General features: G+C 49.6%; 1 protein-coding gene across 3 annotated transcripts in view; it reads right to left on the minus strand.

The window, feature by feature from the left end:
- Positions 1-12,531: 12,531 nt before the first annotated feature.
- CATSPER3 (cation channel sperm associated 3) overlaps positions 12,532-26,152 on the minus strand; it is a 54,307-nt gene continuing 40,686 nt past the window's right edge. The window contains exons 4-8 of one of the 3 annotated variants that reach the window (XM_063611690.1): positions 16,950-17,132; positions 16,107-16,247; positions 15,598-15,717; positions 14,559-14,716; positions 12,540-13,577 (exon numbers count right to left, since the gene is read on the minus strand). In XM_063611690.1, coding sequence (XP_063467760.1) covers positions 13,475-13,577; positions 14,559-14,716; positions 15,598-15,717; positions 16,107-16,247; positions 16,950-17,132 — 705 coding nt within the window. In that variant the 3' untranslated portion in view covers positions 12,540-13,474. Of the gene's footprint in view, positions 13,578-14,558; positions 14,717-15,597; positions 15,718-16,106; positions 16,248-16,949; positions 17,133-26,152 lie in introns of all 3 variants that reach the window. The other 2 variants (XM_055233044.2, XM_063611691.1) reach the window with 2 other exon arrangements.

Here is a 26,152-nt window from a genome sequence, read left to right on the forward strand (position 1 = left end):
TGCCTCTCCCATCAGGGGAACCCCACTCTTCACACTCCCACGATGCTTTTGCAGGTTCCTGGGTCCTGCCTCCTGACTGGCTGGGTAGGTGTCTACCTCTACCTGTCAAGCAGCTGCAGAGCACTCAGAAGACACAGCCACTGGCGCCCTGGCTGGAGGGGCTGCAATTCCATGAATCAGACCACTGCTGAGGAGCAGGTCAGGGTGCAGGAAGCTGCTTGTGGAGCAGGGAGGAGGCAGAGGGCAGGCTGGCCCTCACAGGGGATGAAAGCTGCTGTGGCTGACTGAGACACATGTCTCACTCTGTGCTGTCCCCCACTGCACTTGACATGTTTCATTTCTCTTATTAGCTTCATTTTGTAAATGGGAAATGGGGAGCTCAGACAGGTCATGTTACCTGTCCTAAGCTGCACCACACCACTTTAGGGACTCAATCCCTAGCCTAATTGCAGAGTCTATGTGCTGTGACTATAAGCACTGCCTCCCAGAGGCTGGCCCTGGCAGCTGAACAGGATCATTGTAGTCAGAGAGCCAGCATGGTGAACTGAGTCAAACAGGTGTAGACAGCAACCCCTCAGAAGTGTCTGCACATAGTAGATGCTCAATAAATACTTGTTGAATAAAAGAATTGAGGCACTTTAGGAGGCTGAGGCATGCGGATCACGAGGTCAGGAGATCGAGACCATTCTGGCTAACACGGTGAAACTCCGTCTCTACTAAAAATACAAAAAAAAAATATTAGCCGGGTGTGGTGGCAGATGCCTGTAGTCCCAGCTACTCAGGAGGCTGAGGCAGGAGAATGGCGTGAACCCGGGATGCGGAGCTTGCAGTGAGCCAAGATAGCGCCACTGCACTCCAGCCTGGGCGACAGTGCGAGACGCCATCTCAAAAAAAAAAAAGGAATTGAGGGAAGGCCGTCCCTCACCCCCACATTCCACAAAACATATCTTGACCCTTTCTCCCTCTCTGCACTCCTTTGTGTCCTCTCTCTTGCGTCTTTCCTTCTGCCACTCACTCGCTTACTCCTTTTCAGCACAGGCAGCTCTTGGCACTGCTTTTAAAAGTGTTTCTGAACAACAAAAAAAAACAAATTCAAAAATGGGCAAAGGCCTTGAATAGACATTTCTCCAAACAAGATACACAAATGACCAATAAGCACATGAAAAGATGTTCAACATTACTAGTTATTAGGAAAATGTAAATCAAAACCACAATGAGATACCGCCTCACACCCATCAGGATGACTATTATCAAAAAAGAAAATAACAAACGTTGGCAAGGATGCAGAGAAATTGGGACCCTTGTGCATTGCTTTTGGGAATGTAAAATGGAACAGCCACTACAGAAAATAGTACGATGGGCCGGGTGTAGTGGCTCATGCCTGTAATCCCAGCACTTTGGGAGGCCAGGGTGGGCAGATCATTTGAGGTCAGGAGTTTGAGACCAGCCTGACCAACATGGTGAAACCCCGTCTCTATTAAAAATACGAAAAAATTAGCTGGGCATGGTGGCACATGCCTGTAGTCCCAGCTACTCAGGAGGCTGAGGCAGGAGAATCGCTTGAACCCAGGAGTCGGAGGTTGCAATGAGCCAAGATCGTGCCACTGCACTCCAGCCTGGGCAACAGAGTGAGAGTCTGTCAAAAACAAACAAACAGCAACAACAAAAAAATAACAGTATGATGATTCCTCAAAAAATTAAACATGGAATTACCATATGATCAGTAAGTTCTCTTCTGGGTATATACTCAAAAATAAATGAAAGCAGAGGCTCAGAGAGATATTTGCATACCCATGTTCACAGCAGTAGCTAAAATATGTTTATCACAATAGCCAAAAAGTGGCAGCGACCCCAGTGCCCACCAGCAGATGAATGGACAAACAAAATGTGGTGTATACATATGGTGGAATATTATTCAGCCTTAAAAAGGAAATTCTGACACAACTACAACATGGATGAACCTTGAATACATTGTGATAAGTGAAATAAGCCAGTCACAAAAGGACAAAGATTGTGATTACACTTACATGAAGTTCCTAGAAGAGGTGAATTCATAGACAGAAAATAGAATGGTGGCTGCCAAGGGCTGAGGGTTGGGGAAAGGGGAGCTACTGTTTAATGGGTACAGAGTCTCAGGAAGGATGAAAAAGCTCTGGAGATGGATGGTGGTGATGGTTGCATAACAATGTGAATGTGCTTAATGCCACTGAATTGTACAGCTTAAAAGGTTAAAGTGGTAAATTTTATGATATGTATATTTTTACCTCAATTTTATTCAAAAAGTATATCTGTGTTTATGCCCTTCATTACCCAGAGAGGCATTTAGAGCCTGGTTCCCAGGACTCCCAGGGGCTGTGTTCACTGTTTGGCAAACCTTTCCTTAGGATCCTCTTCAACCAGCAGCCCCTTGGAGGCCCCAACAATAGCTGACCCCTTGCATGGCCCTCATCCTGACTCTTCATCTTTCAATGCAGCACAGCAGTGGGACCCCCCATTTAGGACACTTCCTTTATCGAGTGTCTACTATGTGGCCAGGAAAGAGCAACCCGGGATGGATGACTTTTCTTTGTAAGTTTGGCATAAAATTAAATATAGATTCACTATTGCCCTTTTTTTAAACCGAGCTTCTCTGTCAAAAAAGCTAAACAAGGCAAGTAACAAAACAGTCTTAAGCACAGTGCCATTTTTGTTCTTATACATGCACAGAGAAATTTATGGATATGTACAAAGTGTTAATAACAGCTACCTTTGACAGGAGGGAAATGAGCATTTTTTAAATTTGTCCCTTTCAATGTCTTTTTGCACTGACAATGTATCAGTTTTGCAATGATGAAATAAAATAATGATTATTTTAAAAATACAAAACCCTGTGACCCGCAGGACAGGGAATAGCCTTCTGCCCACTGCCCCTGTCCTCCCACTGAGGTGCCAGTCATCACCTACCTGGGATGCAGCCTCATTTGAGGGAGGCCAGTATGACAGCTATCAAGTAAACCTTTACAGATTTTTATAGAAATGAAATTTTTGTTTTCAAATACATTCTTCTTTGAATAGATGTCATCCTAGTAGGTACCAATAAGAGTGTTCAGTGAGAAGAATTTGTAATGATCTTTGATTACTAAGCAAAAGAGTTCAGTGTTTGAAGCAGGTTCTCCTGAGAGGGAGTCCTTCCCTTTTCCTTCCATCCCTTCTTGCACCCTCCCCTCTCCCCAGCCTCCAACTCAGCAACCGATCTGCACCCCTACCTTGCCCTGACATACACACAACACACACATAAACACACACACACACACACACACACACAGTGTGTGCTTGCCAGCCAGCACGATCATGGAATCTTTATTAAAGAGGTCCAAATTACCAAGGTTTTACTACACTACTAAAAATAGTCATGCTTACTTAGCCTGTTTAATAAGCACACCATTTCTAATTTTTCTGCCTGAGTAAACTGAAACATCATTCCAGAAATACATTTTTACTGTAACAAGAAGGCTCGCTTTTTTCTTCTTCGTCCGTACACCATTCTCCCTCTTTCCCCCTCCTCTGCCTCGTCTCCTCTATCCGTCCCCTGTGTCCCCCTCAGCTCCCACCCCTACCCTTTTTTAAGTTTCCAACATAAAGGGGAAAGTAACAGTAATTTGAACTTGGCTTTCACGCAAAATGAACCAATTTTTTTTAAGTGTTGGTAATTTGTCCTGAAAATGGATATCGGGAGTTGGGCTGGAAAGGCTTTGAAGAATGGGGTTTTATGAGTGGAAAACGCGGCCTGAGCATGCGGGAATGCGAGCTGCACCCCCCTCCATGCCTGGGACAGTGCAGCATGTGTGATAATCGCAGCTAATAGCACCATTATTGCTATTATCACATTATATTATTATTCTTCATCAAAATCAGACAATGCTTATTAACCCATTTAATTGAACCAAGGGTTTAACATCCCAATGACTTCACAGAAAGTGCTTGGCAAACTCTCTAAGACATTGTAGCCACAAAGTGGCTGGCCACTTCACTGCCTGCCAGGCTGTGGCGGGGCCCAGCAAGGGTTTCCCCAAACTGTTCCCTCCTGTGGCCTATCTGGGAACTTTCCAGGACACACTGGGATGGATGTTCATCCCCACCCAGACTCCAGCCTCTTCGTGCACACACATGCCCACACAGGCACACACACACACACACACACACACACACAACCTCTCTCCCTCTGGGTAAATGCAACTCAATAAAGGATACCCTTACACAAAAGACCCCACCCCAGGCACAGTGTGGCCAAGGATCCTTCCTCCATCCCCCAAGCTGGCATTCCTATTGTGTCACCAAGGCCGGAATGAGTACAGGCACACACAATTCATGGTGAACCCCTGGCTTCTCCCAAGCTTGGCATTAACTCCACCAAGGCCTCTCAACTCTCCCACAGTCCAGAGCCCACAGTGGAGCTACTGAAGCCCACCCAGCCCCCCAGGCTCACAGAGACTCACCCAGCCCCTCCAGGCAGGGATATCCACTGAGCCCAGGCTGGTGGAGGGGCCTGGAGGAGGGCACGATCCCCTTGGGGAGTCCAGGAGCCCAAATCCTAGCCCGTGAGCTGGGCTCTTCCCAGGGCATGATCTCACTTCACAGAGCCCCAGTAACCCTCTGTCCAGCAGGCATTGGCCCCACCTGCCTACCTCTCAGGATTTCCTATCAGGGTTTGAAAAGACCCTGGATGTGACCACTAAATATTGCTGTCAAGTGGGTTGTTGCTTCAGAGGCACAAAATTACTCATTTTCATCTCACTGACCTCGTATTACTAGAGGATTTCTGAGTGAAGATGCTCTTTCTTGATCAACATGTCCAGCCTCCCTCCCATCCAGACAGGTTCCCCAGGGAAGCCTCTTGCTTTGCTTCCTTGAGGGTAGTGGCACTTCCAAGCCCCCAGCAGGGATGCTACACTGCCTCGGATCCTCCAGCAGGTCAAGAGCTCCCCCTTGGGTGAGAGGGAACCATGTCCCTCTCTGAAGTCCCTTAAGTCCTGGGCTTTCACCAGCCTCCTGCTCTGGCCAGCAAGGCCTAGGAAGGCCCTGCCTCAGCCCACCCAGCCCAGCCTACCTCCAGGTATGGTGGGGAACTGAGGGCCGCAGACAAGATCATGGAGGTTAAGAGTACGAACTTTGGAGTTAGGCAGAGCCTGGGTTTAACTCACAGCACCACCACTCATTCACTGCTACAGAACTTCTCTGAATTTGTTTCCTCATCTGTAAAGTGGGGAAAATGTGAAAAGTTATATATGGTGTTTCGCACTGTGCCTATGACAGATAGGCATAAAATAACTGCTGGGTCTCTTTGCTGCCCTCCCCCTCCCTCCCTCCATCAGGATTCTAAAGCTGGCATATCTCAGGCAGGCTGATAACTGGCATCCAGGTGTCAAGGATGACCCTGCAGTCCACAGCCCTCCCCAGCTGGTGCTAGGAAAAGAAATATCTACGGGTAGAGGAATTAAGGTCTGATACAAGGTAGGATACAAAAGGTCAAGGGTGAGAGCATGAGAAAGGAGAACTCAAGGCCAATGGGAGCAATCTGGGAAAGCTTCCTGTTAGAGGGAGCCTGATACTCAGCCTTAAAAGACAGGCAGAACTGGGATGGGTATGCAGGAGTAGAGGTGAGACTGAGCCAGGCAAAGAGGATCCCTGGGAGGCACGGGAAGAGGAAAGAGAGACAGAATAGAGAGAATAGAGGAGCCTTAGATGCCAAGTGAGGGGGATACAGCCACCCTCAGAGGCAGTGGGAATGAAATCCGGCCAGGTCACTGCTTTGCTTACCACGATTCCCATCCCTTAAAGGCCAAACTGCCCTGCTGAGCATGTAAGCCCCTCAGGATCTGGCTCCAGTCTACTGCCCTAGCCTCCAGTCCCCCTACCCCTCACCCCACAGCACAGGCTGCAGCCACACTGACTTCTCGGCACTTCCTTAACCCTCACTGAGCTCCTAGCATCTTTCCTTTGTGTATTTGGTTCCTTCTGCAGAGAATGCCCTTCCACCTACCACGGGGACACATATACAATGTTTTCAAGGTAAAAACTGTTGTTTTTCCTGATCATAAAATACACACTCATTCTTAAAATTCAAAAAGTTCAAAAAAGTGTGAGGACAAAAGTCGAGATCCCCCAAACCACTATGAATATATATATATATATATATATATATATATATATATATATATACATATATTTTTTTTTTTTTTTTGAGACGGAGTCTCGCTCTGTCACCCAGGCTGGAGTGCAGTGGCGCAATCTGGGCTCACTGCAAGCTCCGCCTCCCGGGTTCACGCCATTCTCCTGCCTCAGCCTCTCTGAGTAGCTGGGACTACAGGCGCCCGCCACCACACCCGGCTAATTGTTTTTGTATTTTTAGTAGAGACGGGGTTTCACTGTGGTCTCGATCTCCTGACCTCGTGATCCGCCCACCTCGGCCTCCCAAAGTGCCTTGCAGACGTCCTTCATCAGACATACATGTCTATATGCTCATACATTCTATATGCTCACTCACTGTTACATAAAGGATGCCAGATCCCATGCTGCTCTAGAAAGCCACGTTTTTCACTCAATAAAATATCAAGAACATCTTTTCTTATCAAGAAATCATTACTTTTAATGGCCACAAATATGGATTCATAATAATATAGCCAGTTCCTCACCAATGAGCATTTAGGTGATTCCTTATATTCCTATTATAACAAGCCACAGTAAACATCCTTATCCATGCGTCTCTGTGCATTTGACATTTATTTAGCTCCTTGGGCTAATTTCAAGAAGTAGAATGACTGGGTCTTAGAAACGCACATATAAAATCTAATCCACATTGCCTTATGAGAAGGCCACACTTACTTGCATTGCCAAAAGTGGACAAGGGTGTCCATTCTCCACACCCAGGCCTATCCTAGGTTCTTTGTTTGTTTGTTTTTGTTCTTTGAGACAGAGTCTCGCTCTGTTGCCCAGGCTGGAGTATAGTGGTGCAATCTTGGTGCACTGCAACCTCCACCTCCCGAGTTCAAGCAATTCTTCTGCCTCAGCCTCCCGAGTAGCTGGGACTACAGGCACGTGCCACCATGCCCAGCTAATTTTTGTACTTTTTTTTTAGTGGGGACGGGGTTTCACCATATTGGCCAGGCTGGTCTTGAACTCCTGACCTCGTGATCCGCCCACCTCGGCCTCCCAAAGTGCTGGGATTACAGGCGTGAGCCACCGCGCCCGGCCTGATCCTAGGTTTTGTCTATCATCTTTGCCACCTAAAAGAGAAAAAAACAAAACCACTCACTGCCACTTTATGTGTGGTGTTTTATTTATTTCTCCCTTTTCTTTTTCATTTTAATGCAGATGGTGTCACATATGTATAGTTCTGCAGCTAGCTTTTCCCACCTGATAATGTTTTCTCTCCTTTTCCACTTGCCTTTTCAAGGGTCAGATAAAAAACTCCACCCAAGAGTCTCTCAAGGCACCCCTTCCAGGTGCCCACAGCTGCCACTCCTGCTGATCGAGTTATGAGTGGGTGCAAGAGCAGGCAGAGGAAACTGCCTGCAAGTGGCTACCCTAGAGGGCCAGCCTTGTGGGCATCTGGACACCGACCAGGCTGGTGCATCCTGCCTGCTGTGACCTGCTCACGCCTGCTCAGCACATCCCATCTGCAGCCAAGCCTCCATGTGGGCCTGCTGTACTGAAGCTCAGGGAAAGGCAATGTCAAGCCAAACCTCTCTCTCTGCCCAGGCTGTAATTTCCTGATTAGACGCCGCAGTCACCACCCTTTCTGCACACACTGATTGCTTCCTGCCGTCCTCCCAGTCTCCCGGCTCCCAGGGCTCCCAGGGCTAGCAGACTTCAGAGCCTGGACCAAGCAGTGAGAAGGTGCCAGTGAACTCACTGGCCAACCGAGACCCGTCTGTGCAACCACCGCCCCCCTCTCAGAGTCAGGCCCCTCTCAGAAGGGAATTGTGGCTTGGTTCTTAAAGTTGAAAAAATAGCTGCTTCAGTAAGAAAGAACAAGGTTGCTATGAGGCAGTAGAGCAGAGGGGCCTGTGTTCAAATACTGACTCTGCCCTTAATGATGACCTTGGCCCAGTGAGTCTGAGTGCTGGCTTGCCTGCCTATAAAAGGGGACAACAATTTCTTGAAAGATTGTTGCGTGGCACCATAGCAGTGACTAAAGAGCCAGATACACTTGGTTGTGAATCCTGGTTCTTCCCCCTTAGTTGTACAACCTTGGGTAGGTTACATCACCTCTTTGAACCTTAGTTTTGCCACCCGTTTAATGGGAATAAGTGTCGTTATGTGATTGAAGTCATACATGTGAAAAAATCTTATAAACAGAAATACTGGCAAAACAGAAGGCAGTATTTCCACAGTCAGTAAGGAGAACAGGCTGTGCCGTTGAAGTCTGGCCTGACCTCTGTTTGGATCCCTCCTCCTCTGGGCCAGCATCAAGTTTTCTTTTTTCTTTTTCTTTTTTTACATTTTAGAGACGGGGTCTCACTATGTTGCCCTGGCTGGTCTCAAACTCCTGGCCCCAAACTCCTCCCAGCTCAGCCTCCTGAGCAGCTGGGATTACAGGTGTGAGCCACCACACCCAGCTCCAACGTCAAGTTTTGAAGAGTTCTTTTTATCTCAGGCCCTGATCCCAGGCATTGAAGTAGCACTGGAGAGAGAGGAAGTCAGGGGCAGTGGTCCCCAAATGCCAAGTTGGAGGGCAGCGAGGTTCTGCTGCTGTGAGAACACCACCACGGTCCCATCACCAGTTCACACAGGTCCCAGTCACTCTGCAGTTTCCCAAGAGTTTTGAAACAGGCTCTTCATCACCTTCTGGTTTCTTCCACACTTCCCTTCTGATACTTTAGTTTCATCTTGCAAGAAGACAGTCATACCTGGTGCCACCACCCTCTGGTATGCTTCACCTGGAGGCCCCTGATCCCAGCTAAGGGCTCAGTCCATGGAAAGCCCTCTTAGAATTTCCCACTGTTAACCCAATAGGTCTCTGTTATGCAGGGTGATCTTTTATATAACCTGAATATAACCCAGACTCCACATGGTCTAATCTATCCATGGGGCTTCATTTTTAAAAGGTAGAGCAACCAAAAATAATTTTAAGATAATTCCAATCATCATTTGCCTCTCTCAAAGAACGCCCATAGGGATCCCACTGTTAACCCACAAGGACACTTAACCTTAACCCCCTCCTTTGTCCTATCTCCAGGGCATACCAACCAGCTATATCATAGCTGCTGTCCACAATTCCCAGACTCGCAGCCCTCAGATTTTGCTTCCTTCTTCCCTCCATTTTCCCGGCTCCCTGTTGTGTTTTCATCCAGCCTCGCTGGTCTTTTAACTTTCCCTCTGTTTTGCCCATTACCCTGATTGACCAGCATGGAGGAGAATGCAGGAGCTGGCTGAGAAAGCAAAAATACTCCCCTTTCCCTCCAGCTCTGCAGGCCTGGCTCTCCACCATTCTCCTAATGCCACATCACACAAAGCCTACAGTAAAGTCAAACATAGAACTTGGGGCAGGTGTAGCCTGTGGCTGACCAAGCACAGACAAAATTCTTTGTAGCACAGTATGGGGTAGAGTGGGGATGCCCGTGTGTTGATAGATTTTGCACCATCACATTTATCTCCTTCCCCTCTTTCCAACCCCTGTGACTATAATCAGAACAACCACCTCTCCTTTCTGAGTAGCCTCATCAGGAATTCAGAACCATCGTCTCTCTTGAGGGCCTGTAGGACAACACAGCAGACTCATCTGGGGCCAGGGCCAAAGCCTGACCCAGGCAGAGATGCCCAGAGAGCCAGACCTGACCTGTTGAAGGCCAGTTTGCTCTAGGAGGTTTCCTAAAGCATTTGAAGAAAGCCTCAAGGGGCACAGTCTCCAGAGTCTCGGTATCAGATTTCCAGGGGCTGTTGCAATGGACAGGGGCATTCACATTCTCAATCACTGCCTCGATCTCCACAATACAGGGCCTGCTTCCTGCTGGTGGAATCAGAAAGCAGTTTTAAAAAAAGAAAATCCGGCCACCTTCCAAACACCTCCAGCCTTGAATTCCAGATCCGTCCCACAAGAACTGGGGGAGGGCTTGGGCATGACCAGGAGGCGACTCGGGCCCGAGTCCCCTGTATCCCACTGTGGCCCTCAAACCATTAGACTGGCAGGCTGGAGATGAAGGAGCCATTCAGGGTCAACCCTACTAGATCCCAGGGTTGGGGGAGGGTGAGGAGGGTCCTGCTTTCCACAGCCAGGCTTGGGTAAGCAGAGCCACTTCTGCCCCAAGTAAATCAATTAAAGGTCTTGGCCAAGCCTGTTTGAGTTGGTGAGAGCCCATGTGGGAATTCCAATCTGCCGTGTTTGCTCTGCAGGCGAATAGAGCCAAACAGAAATGCTGCTTTGGGACTTTGTGCCAAATATCCATCAGCTTGCTCTGCCAGCAGTGCTGGGCCGGCCCTGTGCACGTCACCTCTGCCCCCACCAGCTCTCTGCTTTCTGAAAGCCTTCTTCTTGTGCCCTTAAAGTCAGCTTGCCTTTTGATACAATTTGGATGTGTGCCCCCTCCAAATCTCATGTTGAAATGTGATTCCCAATGTTGGAGGTGGAGACTAGTGGAAGGTGTTGGATCATGGGGGCGGCTCCCTCGTGAACAGCTTGGTGCCCCTACTTCGTGACGAGTGAGAGCTCACTCCGTTAGTTCACTTGGGAGCTGGTTGTTTAAAAGAGTCTGGCAGCCCTCCTCCCCTCTCTCTTGCCCCTTCTCTCACCACATGACACACACGGGCTCTGCTTTGCCTTCCACCATGAGTAGAAGCCTCTTGAGGCCTCACTAGAAGCAGGTGCTGGTGCCATGCCTCCTGGACAGCCTGCAGAACTATGAGCCAAATAAACCTCTTTTCTTTTAAATTGCCCAGCTGCCAGTGGACTGGAGGCTGGACTAATGCACCCTCCCACACCACACCCTGGTGGCTGTGCCCAAAGTCTGCCTTCCTAGGCATGGGACCCAGGCCTTCCAGATCTGACGTGCCATCTGCCTATTCTGAACCAGCTCCATCCCAGGACCCATTCATACCCCTGTGCAGTTCCTGACCTCTGCATCCTGCTCTCAGCTCCATACTTTCCCCACCACCACCAGCGTCAAGCTGGCCTCATCCCTCTCAGCCCCTGACCAGCACAGCCCACTACAGGTGCCCCCAGCAGAGGTGCAGGGCTGACAGTGGGTAAAGGTGAACCACGAGTTGACTACCTCTTTTCTCACACCTTACAGAGATTTGATCCTTGTACCCAGTCAATTTTATCATCACATTTCTCACAGGAAATAGGTGAGGCTTGAAAGACCAGACACTTTACCCAAGGTCTCCCTATCAGGAAACACAGGTCTCCCAGCTCCAAAACCATGGCACTTTCTACCTTGCCCCACTGAGGCCAATTTTTAAATCTTTTTTTCACTCTCAGATGCCTAGAGCAATTCCCAGGATTCCTGATGAGAGTAGCTGGATATGTTTTAGCGTTCCCATAGCTGTGTTGGCACACCCTGTGTGAGCAGCTGGCAATGTCTGCTTTGCCCCAGCCCTGAACTGGAGCCATTGCCTGGGACCTGCCTGCCCTGCTAACGGGGCTGCACCCATGAGAGCATCCCTGGAAGCCCCAAGCCTGGCATCATCCCTGGACATGTCAGACCCAGAGCAACTCCCCCTGTCATGAGGGGCACAAACACCCTATCTACTCCAGCCCAGCTTCAGGGCATGGACACAAAGCTTTCTCCATGCCGGAAGTGGCCAGGCTGTATTTCCTGCCCTCAGAAGATTCCCCCACAGCACCTCAACAGGTCTCACCCTGAAAAGCCATCCTTGTTCCACACTGTTTTCATGATGCTCAATGTGGCCCTGATTCTCTCTACGCAGTCCCCCCACCCTGAATTCAATGATTGTCACTTCCTCAGTGGCTGGATGACTGTCTTCCCTATACAACTGTGAGCACCAAGAGGGCCAGGGAGAGACCATGGGTTTCTCATCATAGAAGCCCCAGCACCCAGCATAGCTCAGTAGATAGCAGTCTGGTGTATAGATGAAACCAGGAGGACAGGTTCCTATGGCCCCTGTCCTATGGCTTCAGGGGTGCCACCACCCAGGCCTGACTCTTTGTGTAGCCACTCTCCACTCTATCCCATGCATTTTCTGCTAACCTGAATCCCCAGTGTGGGTATGGGGCCTTTCTGCACTCAGCTATAGGTGCCAGTCCCAGAACACACCTCCCCCTCTATGTGAGGTGGCACTGCCAAGGTGACAGGCCTTGGGCATACTCTCCAGCAATGATGTAGAGTGGGCACTGCCAGGCCTCTGGGCTGGCCAGTCTGAAGCAAGGAGTGTCGCCTGTGCTGCGCTGCCCTGCTGGGGCCTTCAGATGGCTCCATCATGGCTAAGCCAGGGTGGTGCCAGGACCTTGATGGCCCTGGTTGTCATTTGGCTAGGAATGACAGAGAAAATGCCACCTTTTAAGTGAAGGGTCCTACCTAACCATATGAGGCAGCAGCCCACAGTGCCGATGATGCCACCCACCCCAGGCTCTGTGCAAGGTGCCCTGGCATTGCCAGCAGGCTACTCCCCCAGATTGAGCTCCAGGCCCACACAACAGAATCCTGCCAGTCTTAGCAGCACCCCTTGGGGTGAGCCTAGGGGAAATCAGAGTAGCCTTCCAAAGAGGGGTCTCTGCAGCAGTGGGTCCACAGAGAGAGATGTGACTCTGTCAGTATGAGAACACCCGCACCCAGATCAACAGGGCCACACCAGCTCAAGGGGGCCATGTGCTTTGGGGGGTAGCTGGAGGCCCTCTTGGTCTGTGGTCCTCAGGCAGCTTCCCCAGGTCCTTGCTGCTAGGTCCAGGGAGCCTAGAGCCAGCATGGGCCCTGGATGTGGCCTCTGGCCAGGACAAGTCTTTTTTTTTTTTTTTTTTTTTTTTTTTTTGAGACGGAGTCTCGCTCTGTCGCCCAGGCTGGAGTGCAGTGGCGCAATCTCGGCTCACTGCAAGCTCTGCCTCCCGGGTTCACGCCATTCTCCTGCCTCAGCCTCTCCGAGTAGCTGGGACTACAGGCGCCCGCCACCACGCCCGGCTAATTTTTTTTTTGTATTTTTAGTAGAGACGGGGTTTCACCGTGGTCTCGATCTCCTGACCTCGTGATCCGCCCGCCTCGGCCTCCCAAAGTGCTGGGATTACAAGCGTGAGCCACCGCGCCCGGCCAGGACAAGTCTTGAGCTTCCCTCTCCCCATTCCCTAGGTCTGCATGTCCTGTGGTGGGGGATGGGGGGTTGGCTCTGGGGAATCACCCTTCATGAGCACCTATCCAGGCCCAACTCTAAAAGGTGGGGAAACGCCATAATCACAGTGACTCTGGAGAGGACAACTCAGAAAGCCTGTGTTTATAGGGACCTGTCATAGTCTGCAAGGCTCTCCACACATGGGCGCCCCCATGCCCAGCTACTTCTCATCCACCTTTTCCAAGGACTGGGGCTTCTCCTGGGGCAAGTCTTCCAGCATTAGGCTCAGCACATGCACGATCTCATAGTACAGCTCTTGAAGCCTGAAAAATGGAGCAGGAGGAGATGAGATCTGAGGTCGGGGCAGGCTCCAGGACCCCCTAGCCCCACTGACCACACGTTTGCACCTGCACAGGTGTAGGGTCAAATAAGAGCAAGGACTTCAGAGCCAGATCAGGCTGGGTTAGAATCCTGGATCTGCCACTCTGCCTGGGGCCCCTGGAGCAAAGGATTTTACTTCATGTGTCAGGTTAGAAATAAATTATTAGGTCCTGAGAGAAGTAACTGTGTGGAGGTGCCCAGAAAGTGACTGACCCCCTGTTGGGCCAAAAGTGGACATTCCCCAACAATGCCTTCCTTTTTGGTTTCTCCCATCTCTAAAGCCCTCCAAGCGGCTTTCATTGAGAAGCCAGGCTAATTATATCTGTCCTCGCTGAAGAGCCCACTGTAGCTCCCTAGTGCCCACAGCCCACCGTAGCTCCTGATGCCCACAGCCAGGTTTTTACATCCTTCCTGCTCAGTAATGGCTGCTCATAACCCCAGCTAACTCACACTGAGTACAAGCCCTGGGCCAGGCCACGCTCAGAGCTTCACATACACCGTTTTCATTGAATCAGCCCAGCAGCCCCTCATGTGACAGATGGGAAAGGGGCAGAGAATTGCCCAAGGCCACACAGGAAGGTAGTGGCACAACCAGGCCAGAAGCTGAGGCCACCCGGGGGTCTTTCCTCTGCACTCTGAAAAGGGGTTAGTGAGGAGAGGCCTGGAGACTTTAAGGAGCTGGTATTTACATACAAGTCAAGGTGGGTTGGGGAGGGGCAGATTCCCCCCAGCCATGGCCTGTCCACACAGCAGCCCAGCCCCTGTGTATACATGGAATCCTGTAACCCCAAGAAAGCCATGTTCCACCCACCCACTGCCCATCAGCACTTCAGTCATCATCCCCCTCACTCTCCCAGGGCACCCGACACAGCCCGACCTCGAGGAAGCCCTAGGGACCAGGGAAGGCTGGGGCTGGAACTGACTTGTGGACAGTTGTGTCCTGGTAGTCCAGAGTGGAAAAGTAGATATCAATGAAGGGTAGGCTAGTGCCAAAATCATCCAAGACCATGGGGTCAGTGTGGCGCAAGGTCTTCTTAAAGTTCTCCACCAGCTCACTGAAACTTCTACAGTCAGCATTTTTCTAGAGAGGAAAGCATAATGAGAGAGCAGTGATAAAGACGTGAGAGCCGAGCTGCACAGAGACGTGGAGACCCTCCAGGATGGGCCCCAGGCAGTGGCCTGACTCTGGTCCTGGAAGGAAGCTTCAGCCTTGTCACAACTTCATCCTGACCCCTTCTGAACCTGGACTCCTGGGTGAGGCGGCCACCATTAAGGACAGGCAGCACATGAAGTCCAACTGAGGCTCAGCGCAGCCTCTCCCAACCCTGGATGAACCTTGGGCACGGTGAAGACAGGCACATGTCTCCACCCCAGAGAAGAGGACAAGGAGGAACACACCCACCAAGGGAGGGAGGCCCAGCAGAGCACCCGAAGCTCAGCATGGGAGGCTCACAGCACTCAGGCTCAGAGGGAAAATTCACCCCGGTCCCTCACGGTCGCATCATGCTTGACAGAAAATCTCCAGCCTGGTTTGCCATTCTTGTTCTGGTTTTAGGAACGTGAGAGAACTAAGGTTGTCTGGCACTCTGTCAGAGCCTCCGCATCCTCGTCCACTCAGTGGCCTGGCGCCATGGCTGCCTGGCACCCAGTGAGCCCTCAAGAAGAAGCCTCAGCACAGATTGCCTGGCCCCAAAGGGCCCAGCAGTGGAGTTTTGCCCACAACAGAGGGAGACATTATAATCACAGCACTCAACACTCCGAGAGGTCCAGAGAAACACAAAAATGCCGAGAGTAAAGGCTGATTCTATAAAACATGGGAGGAAGGCGGCTGTCTTACCTAAGACTGCAGGTGCCTGAGGCCACCTGCTCTCTACACAGGCACCACGGCCCCTCCTCCTGGCCATCTCATCAGCCTGAGGATCCATCCACCCATCTGTCCACCTGCCTGCAGGGGCCACTCACCTGTATGTGCATCAGCCTGCTGATCTCCTCCCGCTGCCGCTGCAGAATCACCTGCTTCTCTCCCATGAGCACCTCCTGCCGCTCCAACATCAGCTCTCGCTCAAACTTTTTGATGGAGTCCTAGAGAGTCAGATGATGGAGGTCCACTAGGGGCTCTCGCTACATGCCCAGATCCAGTCTTTCCTCTTTCCCAGCCTTGCACCGCTGCTCAGGCCCTCAGCAGGAGCACTTTTCCCCACACAGGGCCAGCCCCCACTCAAGCTGCCAACTGCAGCTGCAGAGGCTTCCTAAGCCCCACCATCCTGTTGACCACCCTCAGCAGGCAAGGCAAATGCACTGGCTCAGGGAGGAGAGTTGGGCCGGGTGAGGGACAGGCCCATCTGGCCGCCTCTACTCCACTTCACTGGGAAGACACAGCTACACAGCTCCAGGTCCTCCCTGGAGACTTGCCCTACAGCTTCACCTGCCACACTTGCCTTGACCTCCGATCCTCACAGGCGTGGCCTCACCTCTGTGTGCATGATCATCACACCCACAAACATGTTGAGGAAGATGAAAGAGGCGAGCAAGATGAAGATGATGGTGAATGCCCGGCTCAAAGCAAATTCCCGATTGTCCAACTGCTTCTGCAGGTCTGTCCAGCCATCAACCTGCTCAGGCAGGGCAGAGTATGCTGAGGGCCCGGACCCGGCGGCACAGGCCTCCTCTTCACCTATGCTAGGGGAGTCCCAGGCCCATTGAGGAGGAGGGTGGCTCCACTTCCATGTCATCCCCTCAGCACCTCCCAGTCCACTGGCTCCAGCACATATGTGATGGCCTGGGAATGCAGAGCACCCCTCGGTGGGGATGCTATTGACCAACATGCCTCGAGGTCTCTTTTCTCAGGGCCTCCCAACCTTCCCAGAAAGACACTGCCTCTCTGCCAGGCCCACCTTTAAAAAGACCCCACTCTTCCCAGAGTCCAGCAGAATCTAGATTTCTAGATTTGGGTTTTGCGTGCTTCTTCTAGGTGGATTTGTGACAGCCAGTTCCCCAAAAGGCTACGTGACATGGGTTTCATTTATAAATTAAACTTAGTCCAAATGAATTATCATTTGAGAACTCTGCAAAGTTTGATCGCCCTGTGAGACATGTGGAAGCACTCTAAGGAAACACAGGCCTAGAGACAGCGATGGAGCCCCGTGCAGGGTGCTGGCTTATGATAGGGAACAGATGCCAGCTTCCCTGGGCCCAGCTGAGTATCTGGACATGAGGAAATCCCCATGTGAGGCCCCACATGTCCACACGCTCGCACAACCTAGGCTGTCCCTTCCCAAGGCCCCTGCCCTCACCACTGTTCCCAAACACAGTACCGTGGCCAAGCTGAAGAGGGTGAAAAAAGCTGCAGCCAGGTTCCCCCAGTTATCATGGTCACCGTTGTCTGGAGATCCAAACAGGCAGAAGCCCAAGATAGCAAAGATGTACATGAGGAGGAAGAGCAGGAGGAGCACAGAGGCCACGGTGTAGACTGTCTGCCCCACGGCGGTGATCAGCGTCTGCAAGGCAGGGACACTGTGGTAGGCGAGGGTGCCACCAAGCTGGGTGGGCTCCAGGGACAGAGGTCCATTCTGCCCAGTTCACAGCTGTCCCCAGCAACTGTTGCCATGCTTGGCACAAGGTAGATGCAGAATAAGGGTGGGTGGGTGGGTTGGTTGGTTGAATAAACTAATGAATTAATGAAGTGAATCAGAACTGTGCCCAGATTGAGGGCTGGATCAATTTAACAGTGCTTTACCAATGTCTAACATCCACCCACAGTCAATTCTCTCAGGTCTGAGGTGACCACTCCACTAGAACCCCAACCTGGCTGTGTGGTCATCTCAGGGCATCCTGCTCTTGCTTCTTAGCTGAGGGCCAGCCCTGAATGCTGTCTGCCCCAGGGCCCAGGAGGAGTAGGGGAACGACTCTGGGAGCCAGTATACAGAGGGCCGAGAGGAATGTGGCTCCCTGGTCCTTGTCGACCCCGTCTTCACAGGTAGGTCCCTGTCTTGTAACCTCAGTCTTGCCCCATATGAAGTGGGCATTTGCCTTATCTCCCCTCTACATTGCCCATTTCTGGGGAGCACCGTGTATGAGTCCTTATCATTCATTCTTCCTGCTCTGGAGTCTTGCATGCAGTAAGCACTCAATGCATGTTCACCTACCTAGACGTTTCACAGACATAACCTCAAGATAGGTAGGTGTTATCATTCTTCCCATTTCAAAATGAGTCAGAGGCTCAAAGAAGCAAACTGTCTTGGCCAGGGTCACACTCCAATACAATGGCAGAACTGGGACCAACTCTCAAAGCCTTTGCTCCATGCCACCACCTTCAACCACTAATGACCCTGAGCACAGAGACTGTTGACTGGCTTAGTACTAGGAAAGGAGGTCCTTAGAGCTAAGAAACAAGGCAGTACAGTTTGGACAGTTTGGGGTAACCTGGGAAGCAGAGAGACAGTCCAAGAGCCCTGGGCTGCCCTCCATGCAGAAAGGTTTGGCGATGCCTGCAGGGGTGAATGCACACCAGATGCCATCTCACCTTGGGAAAAGAAAATAAGTGCTTTTGGATTAATTGCAAAAGAGCTGAGATTTTTTTTTTTTTTTTTTTGAGACAGAGTCTCACTCTGTCACTCAGGCTGGAGTGCAGTGGCATGATCTCGGCTCACTGCAAGCTCCACCTCCCGTCACACCATTCTCCTGCCTCAGCCTCCCAAGTAGCTGGGACTACAGGCGCCCGCCACCACACCTGGTTAATTTTTTTTTTTTTGTATTTTTAGTAGAGATGGGGTTTCACATGTTAGCCAGGATGGTCTCAATCTCCTGACTTCGTGATCCGCCTGCCTTGGCCTCCCAAAGTGCTGGGATTACAGGTGTGAGCCACCACGCCCGGCCGAGATTTTGTTTTTCTTAATGCCTTCCTCCCCACTAAACAGAGGCAGACCTTCTTTCCCAAGGACTAAGATGTAAGCAGTAAATACTCATGAGAAAAACTGTCATGCGATATGATCTGCAGATCAGGTTTTGAGTGGGAAGGGAGGAACACTGGGTGGTAGAACCCAAAGCCTGTGCAGAAGGGTTGCAGAGAGGCCTGGTTGGGCCTCCCACCTCCAGGCCAGCCCACAAGCTGGTGCCACCTGAGATCCAAGCTGAGCAACCTTTAGAGCAGCAGTGGAGGAACAGACACGCTCTCCTGGAAGCCCCATATAGGACCCATGACAGCTAGACTTGGCCAAGTTCTTTAAGCACAATCCACACAGGCCCTCTTAGGGCGCAGTCCAGAAAGATGAGGAAATCCAGTCCTAGGAGAGGGATGCCCAGTTCCCCTTAGGCCAGTAGCTCCCTCCTGAGTTTTGAGGCCCATGATCTGGCCCCCATTGGATGTGTGATTTTGAATTCCCAAATTCTTTTGGGGGGGGCAATTCCCTGTATCTAGTTCAGCTCTCCCGAGCTCTGGATCAAGCCACAGCCCTGGGGCATTCTGGATGTGGAAAGGAGCTCCAGGTAAGGCAGGTGCCCAGGCCCAGTGCTTGGAGGGAGCCCTCCTACACAGCCCATTGGATGTGTGGGAGATGATCCGGCCCCAGGAGGAGGAGGCAGGGAGGCAGGGGGACTAATGCTCACACCACGGCCCAGCATCTGAAGGTTGTTTCCAGGCTGAAATGCAGATGAACATTTGTGCATCTCTGTGCAAAAAAAACTTTTCCTCATGGTGCAGGTTTATTGTCATGAGGTAGAAGGCAGAGTGTCATTTTAATTAATCAGGAGTCAGGAGCCAAGAATGCACCAGAGCGCCATCTCTGGGCTCTGAGATTGTAGCTCTTTATTTAAGGGCTCCTTTAGACTTCAATTAATACAAATCAGCTCAGAGGTGCAAGTCCTGACCATGGGCAGGTCCAGCTCCCCATGGCCAGCAGGCCAGCCAACATTCAAAGGGCATGTTATCCAGGGTCACTTCTGTGCCTCTGGGGATCTAGGGTCCCATGACATCCCAAGGCTACAGGACAGCCACAACTCAGGGTGGCTGGTGATCCCCAGGGAATCACTCTAGGATGCAAGGCTCTGCTTAATGACAGAAAAACCATGAGGCCAAACCTGCAGTGCATGCATGTGTGCCTGTTGCCTCTGCATGCCCAGGGTCTCTGTGCGTGCCTGCAAGGGCCAAAGGCTGAGCAGTCCCCAATTCAGGCCGGCTTGCTCTGGGATACAGCCCTTGGCCAGCAGGAGCCTTTGTCTTCTAATCAGGCTGCCACAATACAGCCAAGACGGTACACTAAGCCAGCAGCCAGTGCCCCCAGCCTTGAGGTGCCAGTCTGGGTCACTGCCCCTTTCTTCCAAGATGGAAGCCCTCCCTGCCACCAGTCCTTCGTGCATCTCTCCTCCCTGTGTGGTCCTGGGTCTCCTTTTCCTCAGCCCCCTGCCCTCCGCCCCGTTCCTCGCATGATTCCCACTGGTCTCTGGCACCCTGATTTCACAGTGCCTCTCTCCTGGCCTCACCTGAAAGTCCTCTCTCAGCAGAGGACATCACAACCCAGTTCCCCTCTCCAAGAAGGCTGCCTAGCCCTAACAGCCCTCAGATTCAGGGGGCCACCAACTACCTTATCCTAGGATCCCCTGTTTTCACAGGCACAGCCCCTGCTTTTGGGCAGAGCCAACCTTCCAGCTTCCCTCTCTCCCTCAGGTCTTGAAGTCTCTGCCTCCAGACTCAGTACCTCCTTCTCCAGGCAACCCTGCTGTCAGCCTGGGGGCCTTCCACGTCTTTATGGAAGATGCCAGGCCTCTTCACCCCTGGACTTCCCTCTCTAGTGACCCTGGTGCCACTCCTGGCCCCTGCTCCCTTGGTGCCCAACACCTGGAAAAACCAGATTACACTTCCCACTGCCAGATCCCACCCTCACTCTGGGGTGCCCACCTGACCATGAACACCTCAGTCCTCCAGTCTTCTTTCCCATCCACCTGCCTTCCTCTCATCCCTGCTGACTCCAGTGCCCAGCACCTTACATACTCCCTTCCTTTTAGGACACAACTGCAAGGTCTGTCTGTAGCCTGAAAAATGGGGAGCCACCTTCAGGCTTGAAACCTAGGAAGCTGCGATTGGATGTGCATTTTCAAGATCCTCCCCACCCCACGGAGGCATTTCTGTTCCAGGGCTCCCAGTAGTGTGGGACGCCATTGCAGGAATCCAGGTGAGGCTGACGGTGACAGGGATGAAGAGATGTGGACAAGTCAATAACCAGTGAGGAGGCCACACAACAAAGCTTGAGAGAGGAGTCTAAGCTGACAGTCAAATTTATGACGTGGCAACTGAATGCAGGTGGGGGACCCCTCTTTACCAAAAGATGAAATACTGGAGGAGATGATGGCTGAATAGAAACAGCTCCAGTCTATAGCTCCCAGCGTGAGCGACGCAGAAGATGGGTGATTTCTGCATTTCCAACTGAGGTACTGGGTTCATCTCACTGGGGCTTGTCAGACAGTGGGTGCAGGACAGTGGGTGCAGCTCACTGAGCAAGAGCTGAAGCAGGGTGAGGCATCACCTCACCCGGGAAGTGCAAGGAATCAGGAAATTCCCTTTCCTAGCCAAGGAAGCTGTGACAGATGGCACCTGGAAAATCGGGTCACTCCCACCTAATACTGCGTTTTTCCAACGGTCTTAGCAAATGGCACACCAGGAGATTAATATCCTGCATCTGGCTAAGAGGGTCCCATGCCCATGGAGCCTTGCTCATTGCTAGCATAGCAGTCTGAGATCGAACTGCAAGGCAGCAGCGAGGCTGCGGGATGGGCGCCCACCATTGCTGAGGCTTGAGTAGGTAAACAAAGCAGCCGGGAAGCTCAAACTGAGTGGAGCCCACAGCAGCTCAAGGAGGCCTGTCTGCCTCTGTAGACTCCACATCTGAGGGCAGGGCATAGCTGAACAAAAGGCAGCAGAAACTTCTGCAGATTTAAATTTCCCTGTCTGACAGCTTTGAAGAGAGTACCGTGCTGGTTCTCCCAGCACGGAGTTTGAAATATGAGAATGGACAGACTGCCTCCTCAAGTGGGTCCCTGACCCCCGAGTAGCCTAACTGGGAGGCACCCCCCAGTAGGGGCTGACTGACACCTCACATGGCCGGGTGCCCCTCTGAGACAAAGCTTCCAGAGAAACAATCAGGCAGCAACATTTGCTGTTCTGCAATATTCGCTGTTTTGCAGCCTCCACTGGTTATACCCAGGCAAACAGCGTCTTGAGTAGACCTCCAGCAAACTCCAACAGACCTGCAGCTGAGGGTCCTGACTGTCAGAAGGAAAACTAACAAACAGAAAGGACATCCACACCAAAACCCCATCTGTATATCACCATCATCAAAGACCAAATGTAGATAAAACCACAAAGATGGGGAGAAACCAGAGCAGAAAAGCTGAAAATTCTAAAAATCAGAGCGCCTGTCCCCCTCCAAAGGAATGCAGCTCCTCGCCAGCAATGGAACAAAGCTGGATGGAGAATGACTTTGATAAGTTGAGAGAAGAAGGCTTCAGACAATCAAACTTCTCCAAGCTAAAGGAGGACGTTTGAATCCATCACAAAAAAGCTAAAAACCTTGAAAAAAGATTAGACAAATAGCTAACTAGAATAACCAGTGTAGAGAAGGCCTTAAATGACCTGATGGAGCTGAAAACCAGGGTACGAGAACTACATGACACATGCATAAGCTTCAGTAGCCTATTCGATCAACTGGAAGAAAGGGTATCAGTGACTGAAGATCAAATGAATGAAATACAGCAAGAAGAGAAGTTTAGAGAAAAAAGAGTAAAACGAACAAAGCCTCCAAGAAACATGGGACTACGTGAAAAGACCAAACCTATGTCAGATTGGTGTACCTGAAAGTGACGGGGAGACTGGAACCAAGTTGGAAAACACTCTGCAGGATATTATCCAGAGGAACTTCCCCAACCTAGCAAGGCAGGCCAACATTCAAATTCAGGAAATACAGAGAACGCCACAAAGATACTCCTCAAGAAGAGCAACTCCAAGACCATTAATTGTCAGATTCACCAAAGTTGAAATGAAGGAAAAAATGTTAAGGGCAGCCAGAGAGAAAGGTCGGGTTACCCACGAAGGGAAGGCCATCAGACTAACAGCGGATCTCTCGGCAGAAATTCTACAAGCCAGAAGACAGTGGGGGCCAATATTCAACATTCTTAAAGAAAAGAATTTTCAACTCAGAATTTCATATCCAGCCAAACTAAGCTTCATAAGTGAAGGAGAAATAAAATACTTTACAGACAAGCAAATGCTGAGAGATTTTGTCACCACCAGGCCTGTCCTAAAAGAGCTCCTGAAGGAAGCACTAAAAATGGAAAGGAACGACCAGTACCAGCCACTGCAAAAACATGCCAAATTAGGCCGGGCGCAGTGGCTCACGCCTGTAATCCCAGCACTTTGGGAGGCTGAGGCGGGCGGATCACGAGGTCAGGAGACCGAGACCATCCTGGCAAACACGGTGAAACCCCGTCTCTACTAAAAATACAAAAAATTTGCCAGGCGAGGTGGCGGGTGCCTGTAGTCTCAGCTACACGGGAGGCTGAAGCAGGAGAATAGCGTGAACCCCGGGGGGTGGAGCCTGCAGTGAGGCGAGATCGCACCACTGCACTCCAGCCTGGGTGAAAGGGTGAGACTCCTTCTCAAAAACAAAACAAAACAAAAAACATGCCAAATTGTAAAGACCATCAAGGCTAGGAAGCAATTGCATCAACTAACGAGCAAAATAACCAGCTAACATCATAATGACAGGATCAAATTCACACATAACAATATTAACCTTAAATGTAAATGCGCTAAATGCTCCAATTAAAAGACACAAACTGGCAAATTGGATAAACAGTCAAGACCCATCAGTGTGCTGTATTCAGGAGACCCATCTCACATGCAGAGACACACATAGGCTCAAAATAAAGGGATAGAGGAAGATCTATCAAGCAAATGGAAAACAAAAAAAGGCAGGGGTTGTAATCCTAGTCTCTGATAAAACAGACTTTAAACCAACAAAGATCAAAAGAGACAAAGAAGGCCATTACATAATGGTAAAGGGATCAATTCAACAAGAAGAGCTAACTATCCTAAATATATATGCACCCAATACAGGAGCACCCACATTCATAAAGCAAGTCCGTAAGAGACCTACAAAGAGACTTAGAAGCCCACACAATAATAATGGGAGACTTTAACACCCCACTGTCCACATTAGACAGATCAACGAGACAGAAAGTTAACAAGGATATCCAGGAATTGAACTCAGCTCAGCACCAAGCAGACCTAATAGACATCTACAGAACTCTCCACCCGAAATCAACAGAATATACATTCTTCTCAGCACCACATTGCACTTATTCCAAAAGTGATCACATAGTTGGAAGTAAAGCTCTCCTCAGCAAATGTAAAAGAAGAGAAATTATAACAAACTGTCTCTCAGACCACAGTGCAATCAAACTAGAACTCAAGATTAAGAAACTCACTCAAAACTGCTCAACTACATGGAAACTGAACAACCTGCTCCTGAATGACTACTGGGTACATAATGAAATGAAGGCAGAAATAAAGATGTTCTTTGAAACCAAGGAGGACAAAGACACAACATACCAGAATCTCTGGGACACATTTAAAGCAGTGTATACAGGGAAATTTATAGCTCTAAATGCCCACAAGAGAAAGCAGGAAAGATCCAAAATTGACACCCTAACATCACAATTAAAAGAACTAGAGAAGCAAGAGCAAACACATTCAAAAGCTAGCAGAAGGCAAGAAATAAGTAAGATCAGAGCAGAACTGAAGGAGATAGAGAGACAAAAAAAAACCCTTCAAAAAAATCAATGAATCCAGGAGCTGGTTTTTCGAAAAGATCAACAAAATTGATAGACCACTAGCAAGACTAATAAAGAAGAAAAGAGAGAAGAATCAAATAGATGCAATAAAAAATGACAAAGGGGTTATCACCACCAATTCCACAGAAATACAAACTACCATCAGAGAATACTATAAACACCTCTATGCAAATAAACTAGAAAATCTAGAAGAAATGGATAAATTCCTGGACACATACACCCTCCCAAGACTACATCAGGAAGAAGTTGAATCCCCGAATAGACCAATAACAGGCTCTGAAATTGAGGCAATAATCAATAGCTTACCAACCAAAAAAACTCCAGGACCAGATGGATTCACAGCCAAATTCTACCAGAGGTACAAGGAGGAGCTGGTACCATTCCTTCTGAAACTATTCCAATTGATAGAAAAAGAGGGAATCCTCCCTAACTCATTTTATGAGGCCAGCATCATCCTGATACCAAAGCCTGGCAAAGACACAACAAAAAAAGAGAATTTTAGACCAATATCCCTGATGAACATCAATGCAAAAATCCTCAATAAAATACTGGCAAACCGAATCCAGCAGCACATCAAAAAGCTTATCCACCATGATCAAGTGGGCTTCATCCCTAGGATGCAAGGCTGGTTCAACATATGCAAATCAATAAACGTAATCCATCATATAAACATAACCAAAGACAAAAACCACATGATTGTCTCAATAGATGCAGAAAAGGCTTTCAACAAAATTCAACAGCCCTTCATGCTAAAATCTCAGTAAATTAGGTATTGATGGGACGTATCTCAAAATAATAAGAGCTATTTATGACAAAACCACAGCCAGTATCATACTGAATGCACAAAAACTGGAAGCATTCCCTTTGAAAACTGGCACAAGACAGGGATGCCCTCTCTCACCACTCCTATTCAACATAGTGTTGGAAGTTCTGGCCAGGGCAATCAGACAGGAGAAAGAAATAAAAGGTATTCAATTAGGAAAAGAGGAAGTCAAATTGTCCCTGTTTGCAGATGACATGATTGTATATTTAGAAAACCCCATTATCTCAGCCCCAAATCTCCTTGAGCTGATAAGCAACTTCAGCAAAGTCTCAGGAGACAAAATCGATGTGCAAAAATCACAAGCATTCCTATACACCAATAACACACAGAGAGCCAAATTATGAGTGAACTCCCATTCACAATTGCTTCAAAGAGAATAAAATACCTAGAAATCCAACTTACAAGGGATGTGATGGACTTCTTCAAGGAGAACTACAAACCACTGCTCAATGAAATAAAAGAGGATACAAACAAATGGAAGAATGTTCCACGCTCATGGATAGGAAGAATCAATATTGTGAAAATGGCCATACTGCCCAAGGTAATTTACAGATTCAATGCCATCCCCATCAAGCTACCAATGACTTTCTTCACAGAATTGGAAAAAACTACTTTAAAGTTCATATGGAACCAAAAAAGAGCCCACATTGCCAAGACAATCCTAAGCCAAAAGAACAAAGCTGGAGGCATCATGCTACCTGACTTCAAACTATACTACAAGGCTACAGTAACCAAACCAGCATGGTACTGGTACCAAAACAGAGATATAGACCAATGGAACAGAACAGAGCCCTCAGAAATAATACCACACAACTACAACCATCTGATCTTTGACAAACCTGACAAAAACAA

This window comes from Symphalangus syndactylus, chromosome 11, assembly GCF_028878055.3.
Source record: "Symphalangus syndactylus isolate Jambi chromosome 11, NHGRI_mSymSyn1-v2.1_pri, whole genome shotgun sequence".
NCBI lineage: Eukaryota > Metazoa > Chordata > Mammalia > Primates > Hylobatidae > Symphalangus > Symphalangus syndactylus.